Here is a 20,800-nt window from a genome sequence, read left to right as displayed (position 1 = left end):
CTTTCTTTCTTTCTTTTTTTTTTTTTTTTGAGACAGAGTTTCTCTGTATAGCCCTGACTGTCCTGGAACTCACTCTGTAGACCAGGCTGGCCTTGAACTCAGAAATCTGCCTGCCTCTGACTCCCAAGTGCTGGGATTAAAGGCGTGTACCAACACTGCCCGGCTTGCTGGCCTAGTCTTAACCTTGCTGTGTAACTCTGACCAAATCAGATGACCTCAGGGTAGACCTGTCAGTTGTGTGTGTGGTAGAGGTAGACCTGGGGGCCTCATGCATGCTGAGCAAGAACTCTATAACTGAGCCTTTGTTTTTTAAGACCGAGTCTCACTAAATTGCCTGTCTTCATAAACTTAGTACAATTTTATATCCCCAATATCTCACCACAAACTGAAATAAAGCTAGAAAAATATTTGAAATTTCCTGAGTGAAGTTTTCTTCCCTTACATAAAGAAGAAGTTTGGGGGGGTTTGTTTGTTGTTGTTGTTCATTTGTTTGTTTTTCATTTTCTTTTCTTTTTTAAAGACAGGGTTTTGCTGTGTAGCCCAGGCTGTCCTTGAATTTGCAGCCATCCTCCTGCCTTAGCTTCCTCAATGCTAGAATTGCTGGTGCAAGCCACCACACCGAGCTTTCATTCTCACTATTAACTGAATTTCCTCAGAGTGTTCCATTGTTTCATGCAAAGAACAAAGTTGTGTGTTCTGGGAGCTTTCTTTCACACTTCCATGTCCTTTCCTTCTGCCTTTAAGGCCCTTGAGTTATGTATCTCAGAGACATAGGGCTTGTAGCTCAATCTTGTAAAAGATGCTTTCTTTCTCTTGCAGAAGCCGTTCTTTTGCCATTTGCCCTTCTGAAACTATAAATTTGCTTCTCTTTCTTTCGTAAACTTCTAGTTTACTTCTTTAAGCATTGGACCCTGTTGGTTATGTGAAGTTTTACATTGAAATGATTCCTGGGACAGGTAGAATTTTGAGAGTGAAGTCAGTGTGATATGAATGCTAATAGGTTGGTCATCATATCACAGGCTACAAATAGTGGGTGGAAGAAGCCAGTAGACGCTGGGCAGTGGTGGCGCATGCCTTTAATCCCAGCACTTGGGAGGCAGAGGCAGGCAGATTTCTGAGTTCGAGGCCAGCCTGGTCTACAGAGTGAGTTAGTTCTAGGACAGCCAGGACTACACAGAGAAACCCTGTCTTGAAAAAAAAAAAAAAGAGAGAGAGAGTGAGAGAGTGAGAGAGTAAGAGGGTAAGAGTGTAAGAGAGTAAGAGATCGAGGAGGGGGCAAACAGCCCCTTTTATAGTGGGCAGGCCTACCTGGCTGTTGCCAGGTAACTGTGGGGAGGAGCAACAGCCAGGTAACTATGGAGGTAGAGTTTAGACAGAATACTAACAACCAAACCTCCATTTAACACGGTTTGTTTGTTTGTTTGCTCTCTGTGTAGCCCTGGCTATCCTGAAACTCACTATGGAGAACCAGGCTGGCATCATACTCAGAAATCATCTTGCCTCTGTTGAGAATAATGACATATACCACTCACCATGCCCAGCTCTTGAAAAAATGCATCTTGGAGAGAAATGTGGCTTAACTCTTCATACCCCAAACCATAATTTTAGTAACAACTAATCAGAAAAGTTGATATTTTTGTTTAATATATTTGAACCAGAATGAGTTTGCCTGGAATCACCTGGGTTAAGAGACTGCCCAGGGATACAGTTTAGTAAAATGACTAAACTATGATGGGTTGTAGTGAAAATTTCATGAACCAAAGGAATCATACTGTTTTTGCTTGTTTTGTCTTTGTTTTTTTGAGACCAAGTTTCTCTGTGTAGTCCTGGCTGCCCTGGAACTCACCCTGTAGACCAGGTTGGCCTTGAACTCAAAGATCTACCTGCCTCTGTCTCCTGAGTGCTAGGATCAAAGACATGTGCCACCACCTCCCAGCTAGGAAGCATACTCTTAACAATCAGTCCATACAGCAGTATGACCGTCAAAGATATTTCCTCCTTTGGTGAGGTTGCTTCCCTCCAATGTCCTCTAAAATTAAATCATTTGAACTGTAAGTGCCCTGTCTGTAAAATCTAGTTGAAAGAAACAGGCTTTCAGAGATTCTGAATCTACTTCAGCTATAACAGGAGGATCTCTTGAGACTACCAAAGACTTTGGAAAGAGGAGAAAGTGATCATATACCCTTGATCTCAATCCTGAAACCTGGGTAATGGGTTTGTAGCATCAGTAGGATCCCCCTATATTGTTGCCACTCTTGTTTGTGGTCTCAGTTGCTTGCTAGGTTCGATTTGCTGTATCCGTGTTTTTTTGTTTTTTTGTTTTTTTTTGTTTTTCGAGACAGGGTTTCTCTGTGTAGCCCTGGCTGTCCTGGAACTCACTATGTAGACCAGGCTGACCTGCCTCTGCCTCCCAAATGCTGGGATTAAAGGCGTGCGCCACCACTGCCCGGCTGTATCTGTGTATTTTGAATAAATGTTGACACTTTTTATTCTCCAGTGTGGTAGACATGTGTAGTGACTAGTGACTGCTTCCCTACTGTCACCGTCCATGGCAGCTCATTTTCATGCTCGTTAGCATTCGGTCCCCATAGGACACATCTGTGTACTAACCCAGATGTTTCTTTATGTGAAACAAATTACTCAAACCTTTAAAAATCTTTCTTAAATGTCTTTTAAATCTAATGCTTGGGAAGATCAAGGGAGGCTCATGTCAGATGGTGTGTCTGTGTTAAAGGGGAACAGTTTTGCTCTCTTAAATTTGCTTTTCTTGCAGAGCATTAAGAGGAAAACTTTTCAATCGTAAGGGTTGGAGGGAGTGGCTCAGTGGATAAGACTGTTTGCTCAGCAATCATGAGGATATGAGTTCAAATCCTCAGGATCTGTATAAAAGAGCCAGGCATGGCTGCACTTGCCCATAACCCTAGCATTGAGGGTATAGGAGCAGGGACAGAAGGATCCCTGGAGTTCAGTGGTTAGCCAGCCTAGCCAAAACAGGAAGCTTCTGGTTCAGTGAGAAACTTCATCTAGAGGCTAAAAGGCAGAAATTGATAGAAGGAAACTCCCAGTGTCTTGCTTTGGCTTCCACATTGCACACCCAGGAGACCCACCTGCACGCTCACATGAGTGCACCATACACACATGCACAAAAAAGGTCATCCTTAATTGCTAATGCTTATACAGTATTTTGGGGTTTATGAGGTGGCTGTTTATAACATTATCTCATTTAATCCTGCAATTTCAGGAGTATTCTCTATAGATGCTAAGAAATGAAAAAGCTAAATTACCTTTCAGGACTAGCGATTTATATGAAGCAGAACTCAGACCTGGTGTTTTAGCACATGTTTTAGTCCTAGCATGTGTGAGGCTAAGGCAGGAGAATTTTGAATTCCAGGCCAGCCTGGGCTACATAGTGAGACCCCCGTTTAGGAAAAGAGAATAGGAGCTAGAGAGATGGTTCAGTGGTTAAGAGCACTGACTGTTCTGCCAGAGGTCTTGAGTTCAATTCCCAGCAACCACATGGTGGCTCACAACCATCTGTCATGTGATTCGATGCCCTCTTCTAGTGTGTGTCTTAAGACAGCTACAGTGTGCTCATATAAATAAAAAAAATCTTCTTTAAAAAAAGGAAAAGAGAGTAACAACTCAGGGTGTGGTCTCCTAGACTCTATGTCTGTGGCCCGGCTGTCTGTAACTTTTCTGGATTTGTTTTCTTCCAGATTTTTAGAGTCTGACCTTTATTCTATAAGGTCTCATCAACTTAATAGTTACTGGCACCTAATGTCACCACGACTACAGTAGTCTGTAGCTGGTCTTGGCTGCTTGTGGTTTCTTCTTTTTCCCACTCTTTATCCCCCCAAACCCCCCATTTTACCCCCTATCACCAAATAGAAGAGAAAGAAGGATAGAGGGGAGAGAGATCTATGAATCTAATTTCCTTCCTTTTGTTTCTTCTTTGAACATGACTACAACCAACCCTCCTGAATGACCACTAACCACCAACCCTGTCTGTGGAGGCTCGAGCATTTATTTTTTCTCTGAAAAGTTCCCAGAATTCCAACTTCACACAACTGCAAAAACTATCTGGAGCTGACAAAACCACACCTCTGAAGGAACACCAGGCAACTCATAGTTGCTTTGGTCAGTCTGACTCACACCTGAGGTTAAAACAAAAGCACATCCTTATAATATTTCTGGGTTTTTTTTTTTGTTTTTTTGTTAGAAAGCAAAATTCTAGAATTATCACTACAGTAGCCAAAGCTGGAAAATCACCCTATAAAATTCTTGAGCTACTACTGCCATGTGGTTGTTTTGGACTATGCTGTCTAATCTTTATCTTTTTTTTGTTGTTTGTTTTTTTCGAGACAGGGTTTCTCTGTGTAGCCCTGGCTGTCCTGGAATTCACTCTGTAGACCAGGCTGGCCTCGAACTCAGAAATCCGCCTGCCTCTGCCTCCCAAGTGCTGGGATTAAAGGCGTGCGCCACCACTGCCCAGCTTAATCTTTATCTTCAAATGAAGTAATTACTGTGAGGTGTTTGTATCTGAAGCAGGCAGCCAGCAATTAATAGGAGCAGGCCTCAGCTAGAAGAGAGTTGTTTTTCCTTGTCTCAGCCGGCCAGCCATGGTGCAGCATGTGAAATTTACTCTTTTGGACTTTCATTTTTAGCAAATGTCCTTCATTTCATTTTTCTTAGGTGTTCCCCAGGCCTTAGGCTATGGTGGGGAGATGACTGGATCTGCAGAGCTCTGAATAACTTGAGTTTCTGAGGCAAACTTAAGCCTCACCAGGTGGGCTCTCTGCCTACTTAGAAAAATCATCTGGAATTAACCCTGATCCACTTCACCTTGGACTCCTGCCATACCCTGAGCAAGGGAAAATTACCATTTTTTTTTCCTCAGGATGTGAGCAGCATTTCCCCTCTGGTAGCTTTGCAGTTAGCAAAAGTTATTTTCATTTTTGACTGAAATTCTAGTCTAAATATTCCCTGCTTCCAAACAGCCAAGATCAGACACTGGAGTATCTCCTTACTTACAGCCCAGACTTGGACTCTGGAAGTTTCAAGAAATTCATTTCTTTGGCATGTAGCTTTTATAATGCTGCCACACAAGATTTTTCTCTGCTGAACAGAAAGTGTGTAAGATAATATAGAGGAAAAAATAATGAAATTAGTACAGAATTACAGTGCACACATGTAAGCCCAGAAGTCTGGGAGACTGAGGCAGGAAGACTGTTGTGAGTAAGAGGCAAGTCTGGGCACATCACCCACATTAATGAACGCCAGGCTTTGCTGGGACGCATACGCAGCATATCCATATGGACCCTGTAGTGTGATTTTATGCTTATAATTTTGGTTTCTTCCTCTCTATCACTCGAAGAAGTTAGGCTAACAAAGTAGTTGATGGATGTACACTCCACTCCTTCAACAGTGCTTCAGTTTCTTAGTCTGTCAAGTTAATGCTGCTCATTGCAGAAGCTGTGACGATACATATTCAGAACTCAGAATAGGGTGTAGCAAAAGTGGTTGTTAGCTAGTCGCACCCTGTAGCCCCAGCTTGTTTCAGTAAATATTATTTGGGGTTTTCTACCTCACCTTAGGTTGTTTAGTTCCCAAATAAAAAACACAAAACCTTTATATTTGTAATAAGCCTTAAAGCACTAAAGCTGAGCAGATATCAACCCTCTATGCTATTTTGTCTACTTCCCTGTCAGTAACCCTGGACATCACTCATCTTGTAATAGGCTAGCTCTCAAGTTCATACCCTCAGGAACCACCTAACCCAGGGTACCTTCTTACTTCTTCCTCCTTCTTCTTGTGGTCTTAGACTCCAAGCCTAGGAACTGAAGCCCTACCTACTTCTCTTCTCCCCAGCTACTGGGTGTAGGCCTCTTTATTCAACCAATAGTTTTAAATTAAGGAGCTAGGTTTGCACAACAAAAGCTAGTATAAGGGAGAATTCACTGTCTCGAGGCAACTAGACTTTGGGATATATAATTTAACATTACAATACACAGCAACTGACCAAACCTCAACACCAGCTATTGTGAAGGCTGAGGCAGGAAGATCACCTGAGCTCAGTGACTCTGGGCCAAATTGGGTAACTTACCAAGACCATACCTTTAAAAGAAAACAAAATACAACAACAACAACAAAACCTATTGTCTCAGCCCTTGAGACTTTAAGGACCTAGGGTCTGTCCAAGGTCATCCTAACCTACATAGTGTGTTCAAGGTCAAGGTTTTGAACACTTAGGACCCGGTGTTCACAAAGCAAAAACAACCATGTTACTCTGTAAGAAGCCTGGAGGATTGCCATGAGTTTGAAGGCAGCCCAGCCTGGGTTACAAAGTAAGAACTTGTCTGAAATGTTTCTTTCTTTTTTTGTTTTGTTTTGTTTTGTTTTTCCGAGACAGGGTTTCTCTGTGTAGTCCTGGCTGTCCTGGAACTCACTCTGTAGACCAGGCTGGCCTCGAACTCAGAAATTCGCCTGCCTCTGCCTCCCAAGTGCCTCCCAAGTGCCTCCCAAGTGCGCCACCACCGCCCGGCTGAAATGTTTCTTATTAAAGAGGAAAAGATGGAGAGAAGAGGGACTAATGTTCAAAAATCGAGTAGGGACATTAGGGCTGAGATTCAAATCAAGATTCTGTTTTGTGCCGGGTGGTGGTGACTATTTTTCCAGAGGTCCTGAGTTCAGTTCCTAGCAACTACTGAAGACCTCCGCAGAAGGGAGACCCTCACTCAAGTCTCAGAAAGTTGAGACCACCCAGTAATCTGCTCGAGACACCGTGTACCGGAGCAAAAGCGAGGTTTATTCGGGCATGTGACAGCTAGCTGCCGGTCAATTTGTATACCCACGCAGGAGCTGAATTGACACCGACAGCCAGTTTGAGAGGGGTTTTTAAAGGGAAAAACCACAAACCAAGGAATGGGGAGGGGGGGTGAGGGGTTGTTAAGGTGGCATAACATAAAAATAGCAAAACATTCCAAAGGAACCCAACCTACATGAGTCAGGATCGGGTGAAAACTCTCTGTATGCTTATCTTTCTCAAGAATGTGGTCCTGCCCTGTTACTTCGGCCTTTCCCTGTCACTGTGGTTTCCAGCTTGGTTCCCAGCTTGGTTCCACCTGGGTAACTTGCATTCTAGCCAGTTCCTGTAACTAGCCTGTCCACATTCTTAACTTGCTTCATGGCTCTGTTTCTCAGAAAATTTTCCATGTCCTTATAAAGAAAGCCTAAAGAATATTTTATATGTCTAAAAAGGATTCTATATACCCAGTATCTATAATTTTTCACTCTACACTACTGATTAATATTTTTACTTTTTTTTTTAGGTTACCATCAAAAGCAATGAGCTTAAAACCGTTCACCTACCCATTTCCAGAGACAAGATTCCTTCATGCAGGACCCAATGTGTATAAGTTCAAAATCAGATATGGCAACAGTATCAGGTAATTTGAAAAGTAGGAATGTAGCTCATGCAAGCACATGCATGGGCATTCCCCCAGGTCATCCTCTCTCTGCCTCCCTCAGTCCAGAGAAGTGACTGCTTTTTCCTAGGTACAGAATTCATTATATTTGTTGTTGATATAATTTCATAAATTAGGGACAATATACCTTTGAGGAGATATTTCTCAGAATTATTTCTGCTTGGCCTCATCTCAAAACATACATACATACATACATACATACATACATGCATACATACATAAAATTGTAAATAAGGCTGAAGAAATTATTTGTCAGTTAAGAACACTGATGTCTCTTCTAGATTCTAGTTCTGTTCCCTGAACCTATGTAGTGATTTCTCCTGTAGCTTTACTTCTAGTGGTTCTGATGGCTGTCTAGCCTAGCCTCCACATGCATGTAGTACACAGACATATATACAGGTGCTATCTATCTATGTATCTATGTATCTATCTATCTATGAATGAAATAAAACAGGGACTGGAGAGATGGCTCAGCAGTTAAGAGTGTGTATTACTCTCCCAAAGGACCCAAAAGAGGTAAGATTCTCAGAACCCAAATCAGGTGGCTTACAATTGCTTATAGCTCCAGAGGGTATGACACCTTGTAACTCTGAGGGAACCCACACACATCTATATACCCACACATCCACACACCCACACAATCCATACATACACATATCCATATACCTATACACAAACACATATCCATATACCCACACATATCCATCCATACACTCACACATCCACACACCCACACAACCATACCCCCACATATCCATATACACACACAGACACACATATATACATGATTAAAAAATAAGAATTTCAGAGATTGGTGGATCTCTATGAGATCAAAGCCAGCATGGTCCGTGGAACCAGTTCTAGCTGGCCAAGGCTACATAGTGAAACCCTGTTTCATAAACAAATAAATGTAATTATTAATTAACAAGAAAAACAAAACAGAATGCCTCCTTTCAGCTCGTGTACTCAGCCTAACACTGGAGCTCAAGCCAGAGTGCTTAGACAAGAAAGTAAAGTATACAAACTGAAAAGAAGCAAAACTATCTTGATTTGAAGATGATATAATATTGCTTATAGAAAGCCTTAAAGAACACATACCCATGCAAATATGCACACACATACACACACATACTCACATACACTCACATATACACAGAAATTATTAAATAATAACAGAAATTTAAAAAAACAAACAATTCCCTTTAAAATAATGTTAAAAGCATCAAAGTACATTAAATTGTATCTTGAGAATTATAAATCATTGCCGGGCGGTGGTGGCTCACGCCTTTAATCCCAGCACTTGGGAGGCAGAGGCAGGCGGATTTCTGAGTTCGAGGCCAGCCTGGTCTACAGAGTGAGTTTCAGGACAGCCAGGACTACACAGAGAAACCTTGTCTCAAAAAACAAAAAAAAAAAAAAAAAAAAGAAAAGAAATTAAAACTTTATTTTTTAGCTTATGGCTTTGTTTTGAGATGGGTCTTGCTGTGTAGCCATGAACTCCAACTTATGGTCTTATTTTAGCCCCTGCATGCTGGAATCCATGTGCCACCACACTGTTTTTTTTGTTTTTTTTTTTGTTTTTTTGTTTTTTTTTTAGTTTTTTGAGACAGGGTTTCTCTATGTAGCCCTGGCTGTCCTGGAACTTACTCTGTAGACCAGGCTAGCCTCAAACTCTCGAACTCAGAAATCCGCCTGCCTCTGCCTCCCAAGTGCTGGGATTAAAGACGTGAGCCACCACCGCCTGGCCACACTCGGCTTTTTAAAAGTTTTATTAGATTAAGTTATCTATCTGTGGGTGGCATTTTGTATGTACATGTGAATCCCCAAAGGATTCCTTGGAACTTGAGTCAGAGTCACTTGTGAGATGCCTGACATGATAGCTTGGAGCTGCTGAGCAGGTATAATGTGTCAGGTAAAATTCTAGAAACCTAATTTAAAAAAACAAAAAACCCAGGCACATGCCTGTAATCATAGCACTGAGGAGATGGAGGAGAATCAGGTGCTCAAAGCCAGCCTGGGCTACATGGGATTCTGTCTCAAAACAAGCAAGCAAGCCAACAAACAATAAGTCAATACTATAAATAAATGTATAAGTAAATACTGTAAAGCAAATTTTCTTTTGGATTTGGCATTGATTTATTAAGTAAGACACCAAAGAAACAAACAACAAAAGAAATAATAAATTGGAATTTATTTTTTAATTATTTAAAGAGATTTTTGAGACAGAGTGTCACTGTGCAGCCCTGGTTGGCCTGGAACTCTCTATATAGACTAGACCAGCTTTGAATAGACAGAGATTCTCCTGCCTCTGCCTCCCCAGTGCTGGGATTAAAGGTCTCTGCCACCTCTTTTGGCTACTTAATTTTTTAAAATTGTCAAAGGTCATTTTAACAGTAGTTGGAAAAAGTATTTACAAATCATGTATCATTGAGGTTTTTAAAATGCAGAATGTATAAAGAAGTGCCAAGGGGTTGGAGTGAAGGCTCAGTTGTTAAGAGTACTTACTGCTTGCTGGCTGTGGTGACGCACACCTTTTATCCCAGCACTTGGGAGGCAGAGGCAGGTGGATTTCTGAGTTTGAGGCCAGCCTGGTCTACAGAGTGAGTCCCAGGACAGCCAGGGCTACACAGAGAAACCCTGTCTCGAAAAAACAAACCAAAAAAAAAAAAAAAGAAAGAAAGAAAAGAAAAAAACAAAACAAAACAAACAAAAAAAAAGAGTACTTACTGCTCTTGCAGAGGATTGGGCTTCAGTTCCCAGATCCTATATCAGGTGGCTCACAATTCACCTGTAACTCCAGATCCTTGGTATGCAACACTTTGTGACCTCCTATGACATGTACACACAATGCGATATACAGAAATTCATACACTTACATTTCTACAAATCTCATTAATGCCCAGCTTAATAGAAGAGCCCTAGAGTATTGGAGGCTGGAGAGATGGCTCAGTGGTTAAAAGGCTTGATGCACAGTTATGAGAAGCAGAGTTCAGATTCTAGTACTCACAAAGTGAGCTGGGATTTGCATGAGTGCCCTTAACTCCAGCTCTGAGGGATCTGACACTCCTGTCTGGCCTTTGCATATGTACAGGCAGATGTGGCCTCATGTATGTGCACCTTCACTCATGCAAACTCTTAAAATCTTCAAAAAATAAACAGCACTAGAATATTGTATCTGCTTGGACATTCAGTCTTGAGAGTATTTTGGTTTGGGGATGATATGAGAGAAAGTCCAGTTCATGTAGCTCTGTACTGGGGAAAGGAAGGAATATATTAATAGCTCTCTCAGGTCACTAGAGATATTCTGTTGATACTATACAAATCTTGCCTGGGCTGAAGGTATAGCTCAGTAGTAAAGCTCTTAGCTAAAATGTACTGGGTTCAATCTCTAGTCCCATAAAACAGAAGCAAAACTTGGACAAATAGGAGTTTGGGGTTTTTACGTGGTAGTTTAAGGTTAGTTGCATTGAAGCTCTGAAATTGTGACTACAGTTTTTAACTCGACCACATTAAGATTCATTGGTCTATTTTCTTTTGTTGTTTGAGGTGCTCTGTTTGTATAGCCCAAGCATCCTCGTGCTTCAGCCTCCTGAGTGCTGGGTTGCAATACCATCTCTAACTTTTGAGTTTCTGGGTTTGGGGGATTTTTGTTTTGTTTTGTTTTGTTTTGTTTTGTTTAGACAGGGTCTCATTGTGTAGCCCTGGCTATCCTGAAACTCATGATGTAGATGAGGCTAGCATAGAACCCACAGAAATCCAACTGCCTGTGCCTCCTGAGTGCTGGGATTAAAGACATGTGCCATTAAGCAGGGCCTGGGTTGTGTTTTGATGAATGTTTTACTCAGCCTGATGTTATAATATGAAGCATTCCATTAGTCATCTGGAAAATGTTGATTGATTGGCTTATATACATTCTTCAAATAATAACAAAGTTCATTATATAATATTTTCTGGAGCTGGAGAAATGGCTCAGTAGTTGAGATCACTAGTTGTTTTCTTTTTTTTTTTTTTTTTTTTTTTTTGGTTTTTTGGAACAGGGGTTCTCTGTGTAGCCCTGGCTGTCCTGGAACTCACTCTGTAGACCAGGCTGGCCTCGAACTCAGAAATCCGCCTGCCTCTGCCTCCCAAGTGCTGGGATTAAAGGCGTGCGCCACCGCCGCCCAGCTTTTTGTTTTGTTTTGGTTTTTTGGCTAATAATTTATAACTACTGTCTTTTACTACCCATTCTATATTTCCTCTACCTGGAGCAAGTACCTCAGTAGGTCTTGGTTCTGTTCTTAGAGGAGTGACCTACCTATACCTTCATTTCTAAGGAGTCTAAGCCTTTTGTCATCCTGCCTGTATTAGGCTGTTGTAGTTTCCCATTGGCTTTAGTCACAGAACATGCTAGCACCAAGGATCTCCTGCACTCCACACATAATCTCTCTTACTTCCATTATGAAGAAGCAATCCAATTTCCCCTTGGTAATCTCCATCAATCACTGTACCTACCACTGTTATTTGTTTCTTAGCCTGATCGCTTAAGTGGCCAGGGGGGAAGTCTGAGCTTCCAGATCAAAGGAATATTTGTTTTTTCTTTTGGCTGGAGTGTTTCCCCATCTGGAACCAAAATTTCTAGGCCAGCAGATCTTAAGGTCTCAGAAACAGGAAGCAAAGTTTTTCTTAATGGGTCACTAACAGTGGTAGTGAGTGGAACTATTTCCTTTTCCACCCCTTAATTCTCGAGCCTGTGAATCCTGGCTATCTGAGAAATTATACCATATGTTGGACACTGATTCAAAGCATAGCCTGCCTTCTGCAGAACCCTGCTGCAGCTCTCTAGGCTGTTGCCACCTAATTGGCACTGTAACTGTGTCTTCAAAAGGCAGTTTCGTCTTCTTATCGCGTCAGCTGCTTTAGGATGTTGGGGAACATAAGACCAGTGGTTTCCATGATTGTGAAACCATTGGAGAACTTCTCTGGCTGTGAAATTAGTTCTTTTGTCAGAAGCAATATTGGATGGAATGGTAGATAAGGTGTTCTGTAAGTCCATGGATGTTACTTGTGGCAGAAGCACCCCATGCAGGAAAGACAAATCTATAACCAGAATAAGTATTTACTGCAGTAAGGACAAAACATTGTCCTTTCCATGGAGGAAGTGATTCAATGTAGTCAACCTGACACTGGTTGCTGACTGGTCACCCTGGGGAATGGTGCTGTATCTGAGGCTCAGTGTTGGTCTCTGCTGTTTGGCAGATTTGGTACTTAGAAGCAACTTTAAGCAGGTCAGCCTTGTTGAGTGAAAGTCCATGTTGTCAAGCCTATGCATAACTCCCATCTCTGCCACCATGGCGTCTTTGTTCATGAGATTAGGCAATGAGAGGGTGCCTGGGGGAAAGCTGACTGTCCAGCATCGTCCTATCTACTTGATTATTAAGCTCCTCTGCCGGTCACCTTTGCATCAGCATTTACATGGGACACAAGTATCTTCACATCCTTTGCCCATTTAGAGAAATTTAGTCACATACTTCTTCCCCAGATTCATTTCTCACCAATTTTCCAATCATGTTTTTTCAAGTCCCTGACAATCCAGAAATTCATTGGCTACAGTCCATGAATCAGAACAGTTGTACATGTGGTCATTTTTCCTTTCAAACAAAATGTATGACTATGTGCACTGCTTGAAGTTCTACCCATTCTAAAGACTTCCCTTTGCTAGTGTCTTTCAGGGCTGTCCCACAAAGAGGTTGTAATGCTGCAGCTGTCCAGGTCTAGGTGGTGCCTGTATAACGTCCAGAACCATCAGTAAACCAAGCTCTAGTCTTCTTTTCCTGTCAACCAATAACAGGACATATCTGTAGCTATGAGCTTTTTTACCTGGCTTTTTTGTTCCTGAAATAATGACTCTGAGATTTGATTATTTATGAATAAATGCCTAGGCCATAAGCTTTGACTTGTTCCCCGACTAGCTTGTAACTTATATAACTCATTTATTCTAGTCTATGTCTACCACATAGCTAGTTGCCCTTCCTCAATTTCATTTGTCTGGCTCCTCTGAGTCTGAGGCAAAATCTCCCACTCTCGACTCTTTCCCAGAATTCCCATCTCTTTCTGCCAGATGCCCCACCTTCTAATCCCACTTCAGCTCATTGGCCATCAGCTTTGTATTGACAGATGATGGTTCTACACAGTGCACAGAGAGTGCACAGTGTGCAGTCTCTCTGCACATACCCTGTAAGGCTATAGGTGCAGGCTTGAATGCACTTGGCAGCATTGTAATGGAAGTGGAAACCGTAGGCCTTTGGATAAATTCTTGCTTGTGCATTCAGGACCTACTTGGGTCCAATCATGCATATACTACTTCTATTTGATAATGGATTGCGGCCGTGCACATTCTACTTCATGACTTGGTGGATTAAATTAATACTCAGCTCATGATGAGCAGCTCAGGTCACATGGTAGCATGGTGGCCCATTGTCAAATGTTCAGTTTTCACTTGGGTCCAATAGCAGGCCAAGAGCTGTCTTTCAAAGGGAGAATAGTTGTCTGCAGATGATGGTAGAGCCTTGCTCCAAAATCCCAAAGGTCTCTTCTTGTGATTCACTATAGGGACCTTTCAAAGGCTCCGAACAGAATCCCTCTCTGTCAGTGACTCCTCAAGTACTATCGGGTCTGCTGGATCATATGGTCCAAGTAGTAAAGCAGACTCCACAGCAGCCTGAACATGTTGAAGAGCCTTCTCCTTTTCCAGGCCCCACTCAAAGCTGGCAGCTTTCCAAAGCACTTGATATATTGGCTGGAGTAACACCCAAGTGAGGAACATGTTGTCTTCAGAATCCAAACAGGCCCTCTAAACATGTTCCCCGCCCTACCCTTGGTAGTAGGAAGAACCAGGTATAATAACCTATCTTTGGAAGGAATATCTCTGTATGCCCCATACCACTGAACTCCCAAGGATTTCACTGGGATAGAAGGCCTTTGAATTTTGGTTGGATTTATTTTCTATCCTCTGATGCATCTGTGTGTTACCAACAAGTCCAAAGTGGTTGCTACTGCCTGCTCACTTGGTTTATTCAGCATAATGTCAGCACCAATATGATAGTAGTCAGTAGACCAATGTGATATTTTATGGAAGATACAGGCCATCAAGATCCTTTCTGAGATACAACATAGGGCTGAAAAGTTATTAAAATTTTTGCAGTAAAACTGTAAAGGTATACTGCTGGCCTTGCCAACCAAAAACAAATTACTTTTGGTGGTCCTTATGGACAGTACTGAGAAAAAGGCATTTGCTAGATCAATAGCTGCATACCATGTACCAGGAATTGTTAATTCGTTTAGGTAAGGACACCACATCTGGCACACTGGCTGCAACTGGAGTCACTACTTGGTTCAGTTTTTGATCGTCAGCTCTCGTTCTCTGTGATCTGTGTGTCTTCTGAACTGGCCAGATAGGAGGGTTAAAGAGAGATGTGCTGAGAACCACCACCCCTGCATCTTTCAAGTCCTTGATGGTGGCGCTAATTTCTACAGTTCCTCCAGGGATATGATACTGCATTTAATTCACTATTTTCCCTGGTAGAGGCAACTCTAAAGGCTTCCATTTAGCCTTTCAAACCATAGTAGACCACTCCATAGGTCAGGGAATCAATATGAGAATTCTGTCAACTTCTAAGTATATCTGTCCCAGTTATACATTCTGGAACTGAGGAAACAACCACAGGATGAGTTTGGGGACCCACTGAACCTACTGTGAGTTGGACTTCAGCCAAAACTCTATGAATTACATGGCCCCCATAAACATCTACTTTAACTGGAGGTCCAGATGTTTCTTAGGGTCCCCCAGAATCAGCATCAGTTCAGAACCAGTACCTAATAGACCCCAGAATATCTGATTGTTTCCCTTCCCCCGATGTATAGTATTGCCCTGTTGTAGTAATTATTTAAGCTAGGCCTCTGGTCAAGCCGACTATCTAAGCTGCAGCGTCTCTGCCTAGCCCAGCCGCTATATTTCTTGGCCTGAGGCCACATGCGCAATGCAGCTAGAACCAGCTCGCCAGAAACACCAGCCCTGCCACCCACTAGATGCCAGCGTGAGAGATGGCTCTGCCAATCTTCCATGCTGTCTCCACAAGGCAGGGCATTGTCCAGACCATTCCGCCATCCATGTGGGCCCAATAAGAGAATGAGACTCTAATTCTTATAGATTAATCAAAGGCTTTATATGTTTGATAATGATTAATAACAAGATGCCCATACAAAGAGAGATGTATCCCAATTAGCTAACCTAATTATAAGTTTATAAGTCGTTCCTCACAAGTGCTCTCCATGCCTGTGTGGTTCTCCATCCTCCTATATCTCTGCCCTCTCTAGCTCCTCCTCTTCCTTTTTTCTCTTCCTCTCCCAACTCCTCCTCTTCCTCCCTTTACTCCTCCCACCTTAGCTCCTCCTACATTACCCCTTTAAAAGACTGTGTGTCCCTCTGAGAAAGGACTGGAGAAAGGTTAACAGTAAAACTCATAGGATTTTATCAAGGTCCTTCCTCAGGGGAACCTGGTTGTGCTTTCATTTGAGGGATTCTGGGTCTCAAAATGGCTCAAGTCTAGAAATTGGTTCACAGGCCAAGATTCTCTTTTGCTACCATCCTTTTGTTTGAGAATTTTTCCACTTATACAGATCAAACAAAAAAAAATGCAGTAGCCTTCTTATCTATTTCATGCCTGGAAACATCATGCTTGATTAGCCAATACCAAAAGTCCATTGAGTCATGCTACCATAAAAGTAACTTTGCCTGTGCTGTGCTTATGGGTTAGGCCATGCTGGACAGTGCTTTGTCTATGCTGCCCATTTAGCAATTCAATGCTGCCACAGGGCTCCTGCTATTTGGAGCCCAAATAAATTTACTGCATTTAATTCAACCAACTAAGCAGCAGCAGCTCCAACCCGAAGGTCTGACACGTGGAAAAGGGCAACAATAAAGCTTTTCTGGTGTGCTGGTGCCCATCTTATGGAATTAGTAAAGGGCATGCCTTTCTGGCCTTTCCATTGTGGACTATCAGGTTTTACACAGCATCCCCACTTTAGCATTGTAGTTTCCCTATGCCATAAATCCCCTCATCAACATTAAGCAAAGATATCAGGTATCTCCAGCTCCTTTTCAGTAGGTCATCTCTGGAGAAATATTTCTGCCAATCATTCAAGCAAAATCTTTGATGTCTGTACAAGCTTACATATTAAAATTAGACTGTGCATTCAGAGGGCCTATATCAATAAACTCAGCCTGATTCGGTGTTATGTTCCTTACTCCATTATCCCACATCCTTGAAATCTATTCCCACACATATTCCCCAGGCTCCTGCTTGGATGAATTAGCAAACTCATTGAGCTCTTTAATAGTATTGCATACCTCTTCATGGACTACACTTTCTTTCTTTTCTTTTCTTTTCTTTTCTTTTCTTCTCTTTTCTTTTCTTTTTACTTTTTTCCTTTCTAGGCAAGGTATCTCTATGTAGCTTTGGCTATTCTGGAACTCACTCTGTAGATTAGGCTGGCCTTGAATTTACAGAGCTCCTCCTGCTTCTGCCTCTCATGTGCTGGGATTAAAGGCTTGTATCACCATGCCCAGCTATATAATTTTGACCACCCCTCTAGGAGCCTGCATAGCCTTGAGTCTGGTTGTGGATCTAGAGGCAACTATTGGTGGGTCATTAGGGTCATTAGGAATGCCTGGCATTTTCTTCAGGGAAAGTTACTGCTGATAGAGCAGACAGTAAAGGATTTATTTCCTCAGTCAACGGTGGAAAAAGCAATATTTCAGGGGGAGGGGGTAAGAGTACATCCTCTGCTGCAGGTGGAGAGGCCACTTCCTTGGGTGAGATTAAACTCTTGGGGATCTGTGGGTTCAAAGTTTTGTTTCAGTGAGGTTCTTCCACATGTGACCATCTCAAATGATAGTACCCCATTCCTTAACCAGTAAGTTCAACTGGTTGAACCTACCTCTTAGCTCCTGCGTGATGACTCTCTTATCCTCCATTTCTTCTCCTCTAGAAGGGAAACAGAGACACACCATAAGAAAGCTCTTAGTTAAACTTAGAAAACTTAGCTCTTAGTTCAACTGTTGATACCTGCCAAGCTAGGACCTGAATTTTTGCTGTAATTCAGCCAACTTCATAATGAAGGCTTTTGTTTGATTTTCCACAAGTGAGTTCTGTGACTCCTGGGAAGAAAATTCACTCACAACTTTAATCCAGAACTTGGGAGGCAGAGACAAGAAGGATCTATTGAGTTTGAGGCCAGCCTGGTCTAGAGTGAGATCCAGGATGGCCAGGGCTACACAGACAAACCCTGTCTCAAAAAAACAAACAAAAACTTATTTTTAAAAATTAGAGAAGTCCTGTCTCAAGAAAACATATATTGTGTGTATTTATTTTATAATTTATTAACTATATATAGTCTAATATACATACATACATATAACCTAAAAAATTTTAAACCAGTACAGCAGAAATATAAGATCTTTCAAGTTTTACAGAGAAGACTTTGGGGGGCAACCTTGTACCAATTCTGAAACCACTCTTTGTAAGGTGAGCACTGGGTCAACCACAGACTGTAATATATCTTGTTTCAGATACTAGACAGGGCTTACTTTCTTATGGTATGTCTCTGTTTCCCTTCTAGAGGAGAAGAAATAGAGGATAAAGGAGTCATCATCCAGGAGCTGGAGGTAGGAAAAAAATGAAGCAACTTCTGAAGAAATTATTTACTCCTGAAGTCAAGGATGAATGCACACCCAGCCCTTTTTGTTGTTGGTGGTGGTTGTTTTGTTGAGATAGGGTTTCTGTGTAGCTCTGGCTCTCCTGGAACTCATTCTGTAGACCAGACTTGTCTTGAACTCAGAGATCCACCTGCCTCTGAATGATAGGTTTAAAGGTGTGTGCCACTGCTGCCCAGCTTCATACCCAGACTTCTGTTACCTCCTACAAACTGAGTCACAAACTCCACCTGATAAATTGGTATCTCCATGCAAAGAAGCCATAATTTTTCCAGGAAATTAAAGCCCATATCCTTTCTCAGTTCTTACTAAAGTATGAGTCCTTTGAGACTGGTTGTTGTTTGTTTCCACTGGGGTTCCTAGACAGGGCAGCTCTGTTGTGGTAGTTGGCACAAAGAAACTTCCGGAGGACTGCTGCCTTCCAGGGCTCTAGGAATGCCACTACCCCAACCACCGCCTGGTGTTTGACGTTCAGGAAACTGGGAAGTGAATACACTGACAAGTGTCTGTGTCTTCATTCTAATTGGAAACACTTGCCATCACTTTGTTCCAAGTTCATGTTCGTTCTTTTTCTACACAGCTCTGCTTGTTAGAGATTTCCAGAAAGAAGGCTGAGCAGGGATAGAGCTTTGTAAACTGGTGAAAGCATTGGACCAGCAGTTAGAATTCTGGGGGCCTGGCCCTGTGTTCCAGTCTGTTCTTCCACCTGTCAAATTAGGTTAATCTGTTTCCAAGATTATGGTATGGATTTCAAAGAGATGTGTCCAATACTGGACACACGATAGGTTAGAAAGCATTTGCGTACACTTATGTGCATACTGAACTTTGCAAACTGCTTTTTTGTTTGTTTGGCTTGATTTTAATTTATTTTGGACATGGGTGTCTCACTATATATTCCTGCATGGCCTGGAACTTGTGTAGACAAGTCTGCCTTTGAACTTTCAGAGATCCTTCTGCCTCTGCCACCCAAGTACATGGATTACAGGTTTGAGCCTCCTCTATTGGTCCTTTGTGTACATTTGTGTGTGAGAGAGTGTATGCGTGTTTCATTTTTGCAATGAGTTCTTGTATCCTAGGGTGGCGTGTATAGCTGAGGATGTCCTTGGATTTCTGATCCTTCTGGCTGTAATTATAGGTATATATCATCACACACACACACACACACACACACACACACACACACACACATCTGGTTTATATAGTGCTGGGATTGAACCCAGGACTTCATGCATACTCAGTAATGACTCTGCCATCCAAGTTGCATCTCTCAATCTTTTGTTTGTTTGGTTTTGTTTTGTTTTTGTTGTTTGTTGTTTTGAGACAGAATTTCTTTGTGTGTAGCCCCGGCTGCCCTGGAACTCACTCTGTAGACTAGGCTGGCCACGAATTCACAGAAATCCACCCACCTCAGCCTCTCAAGTGCTGAGATTAAAGGCAGGTTCCACTACTGCCCAGCTCTCAATTCTTTTTTCTTTTTGTTTATTTATTTTATGTGTATGGGTACTTTGCCTGCATCTCTATTTAACTATCTATCTATCTATCTGTCTGTCTATCTATCTATCTATCTATCTATCTATCTATCTATCTATGTACCACATGTGTGTCAGATGTCTAAAAAGGCCAAAAAGAGGGTATCGAATCCTTTGGGATTAGTTAGTTGTAAGGTGTTGGGAATTGAACTCTGATCCTCTGGAAAAGCAGTCAGTGCTCTGAACCATCTCTCCAACCCCTTTTCTCGGTTTTTGAGACAGGCTCTTATTTGGTAGTAACCCTTGCTAGATTGTTGCTCATCCTGAAGCCCAGACACACCTGGAAATGATGGCAATCCTCCTGCTTCAGCTTTCCAAGTGCTGGGATCATATCTGGCTCTAAAGTATTTTTTTAAAAAAGTTTTTTGAGACAAGATCTCACTATGAACCTCAGGCTATCCCTGAATTCATAATCCTCCTGCCTTAGCCTCCCAAGTGTGATTACAAGCATGTGCTACCATACGTAGCAGTAAAATACTTTCTATGTTTTCTTTCATTTTTACAAATTTTATTTATTCATTTTATATGTGTAGATGTTTTGCCTGCATGCATGTCTGTGTACCAACCATGTGCCAAGTGCTTGAGGAAACCAGAAGAGGGTGTTGGATCCTTGGAACTGGAGTTACAGGTTATGAGCAGCCATGTGAGTGCTGAGGTCAAATCAGAGTCCTCTAGAAGAGCAGCCTTTGCCACTGAGCCATCTCTAGTGAGAATTCTGGAATCTTGGTTTCTTTTCTCTCTCTCTCTCTCTCTCTCTCTCTCTCTCTCTCTCTCTCTCTCTCTCTCTCTTTGGTTTTAGAGACGGGGTTTCTCTATGTAGCTCTGTGTAGCCCTGGCTGTCCTGGAACTCACTCTGTAGACCAGGCTGGCCTCAAACTCAGAAATCCACCTGCCTCTGCCTCCCAAGTGCTGGGATTAAAGGCGTGTGCCACCACCGCCTGGCTGAAAGCACATTTTTATAATATTTCTTTTTCTTTTAAAGAAATCAAGAGCCGCCGGGCGGTGGTAGCGCACGCCTTTAATCCCAGCACTTGGGA

At 42.1% G+C, this 20,800-nt stretch overlaps 1 protein-coding gene across 1 annotated transcript in view; it reads left to right on the top strand.

Annotated features, from left to right (window-relative positions):
* Majin (membrane anchored junction protein) overlaps positions 1–20,800 on the top strand; it is a 39,000-nt gene that overhangs the window by 3,216 nt on the left and 14,984 nt on the right. Inside the window, exons 2-3 of the mRNA XM_028771289.1 lie at positions 7,329–7,445; positions 18,141–18,186. Coding sequence (XP_028627122.1) covers positions 7,345–7,445; positions 18,141–18,186 — 147 coding nt within the window. The 5' untranslated portion in view covers positions 7,329–7,344. The remainder of the gene's footprint in view (positions 1–7,328; positions 7,446–18,140; positions 18,187–20,800) is intronic.

This window comes from Grammomys surdaster, unplaced genomic scaffold (genome assembly GCF_004785775.1).
Source record: "Grammomys surdaster isolate TR1022 unplaced genomic scaffold, NIH_TR_1.0 205, whole genome shotgun sequence".
Taxonomy (NCBI): domain Eukaryota; kingdom Metazoa; phylum Chordata; class Mammalia; order Rodentia; family Muridae; genus Grammomys; species Grammomys surdaster.
The sequence above is the reverse complement of the archived record's forward strand: the minus strand, read 5'-3'. Positions and strand labels throughout refer to the sequence as shown.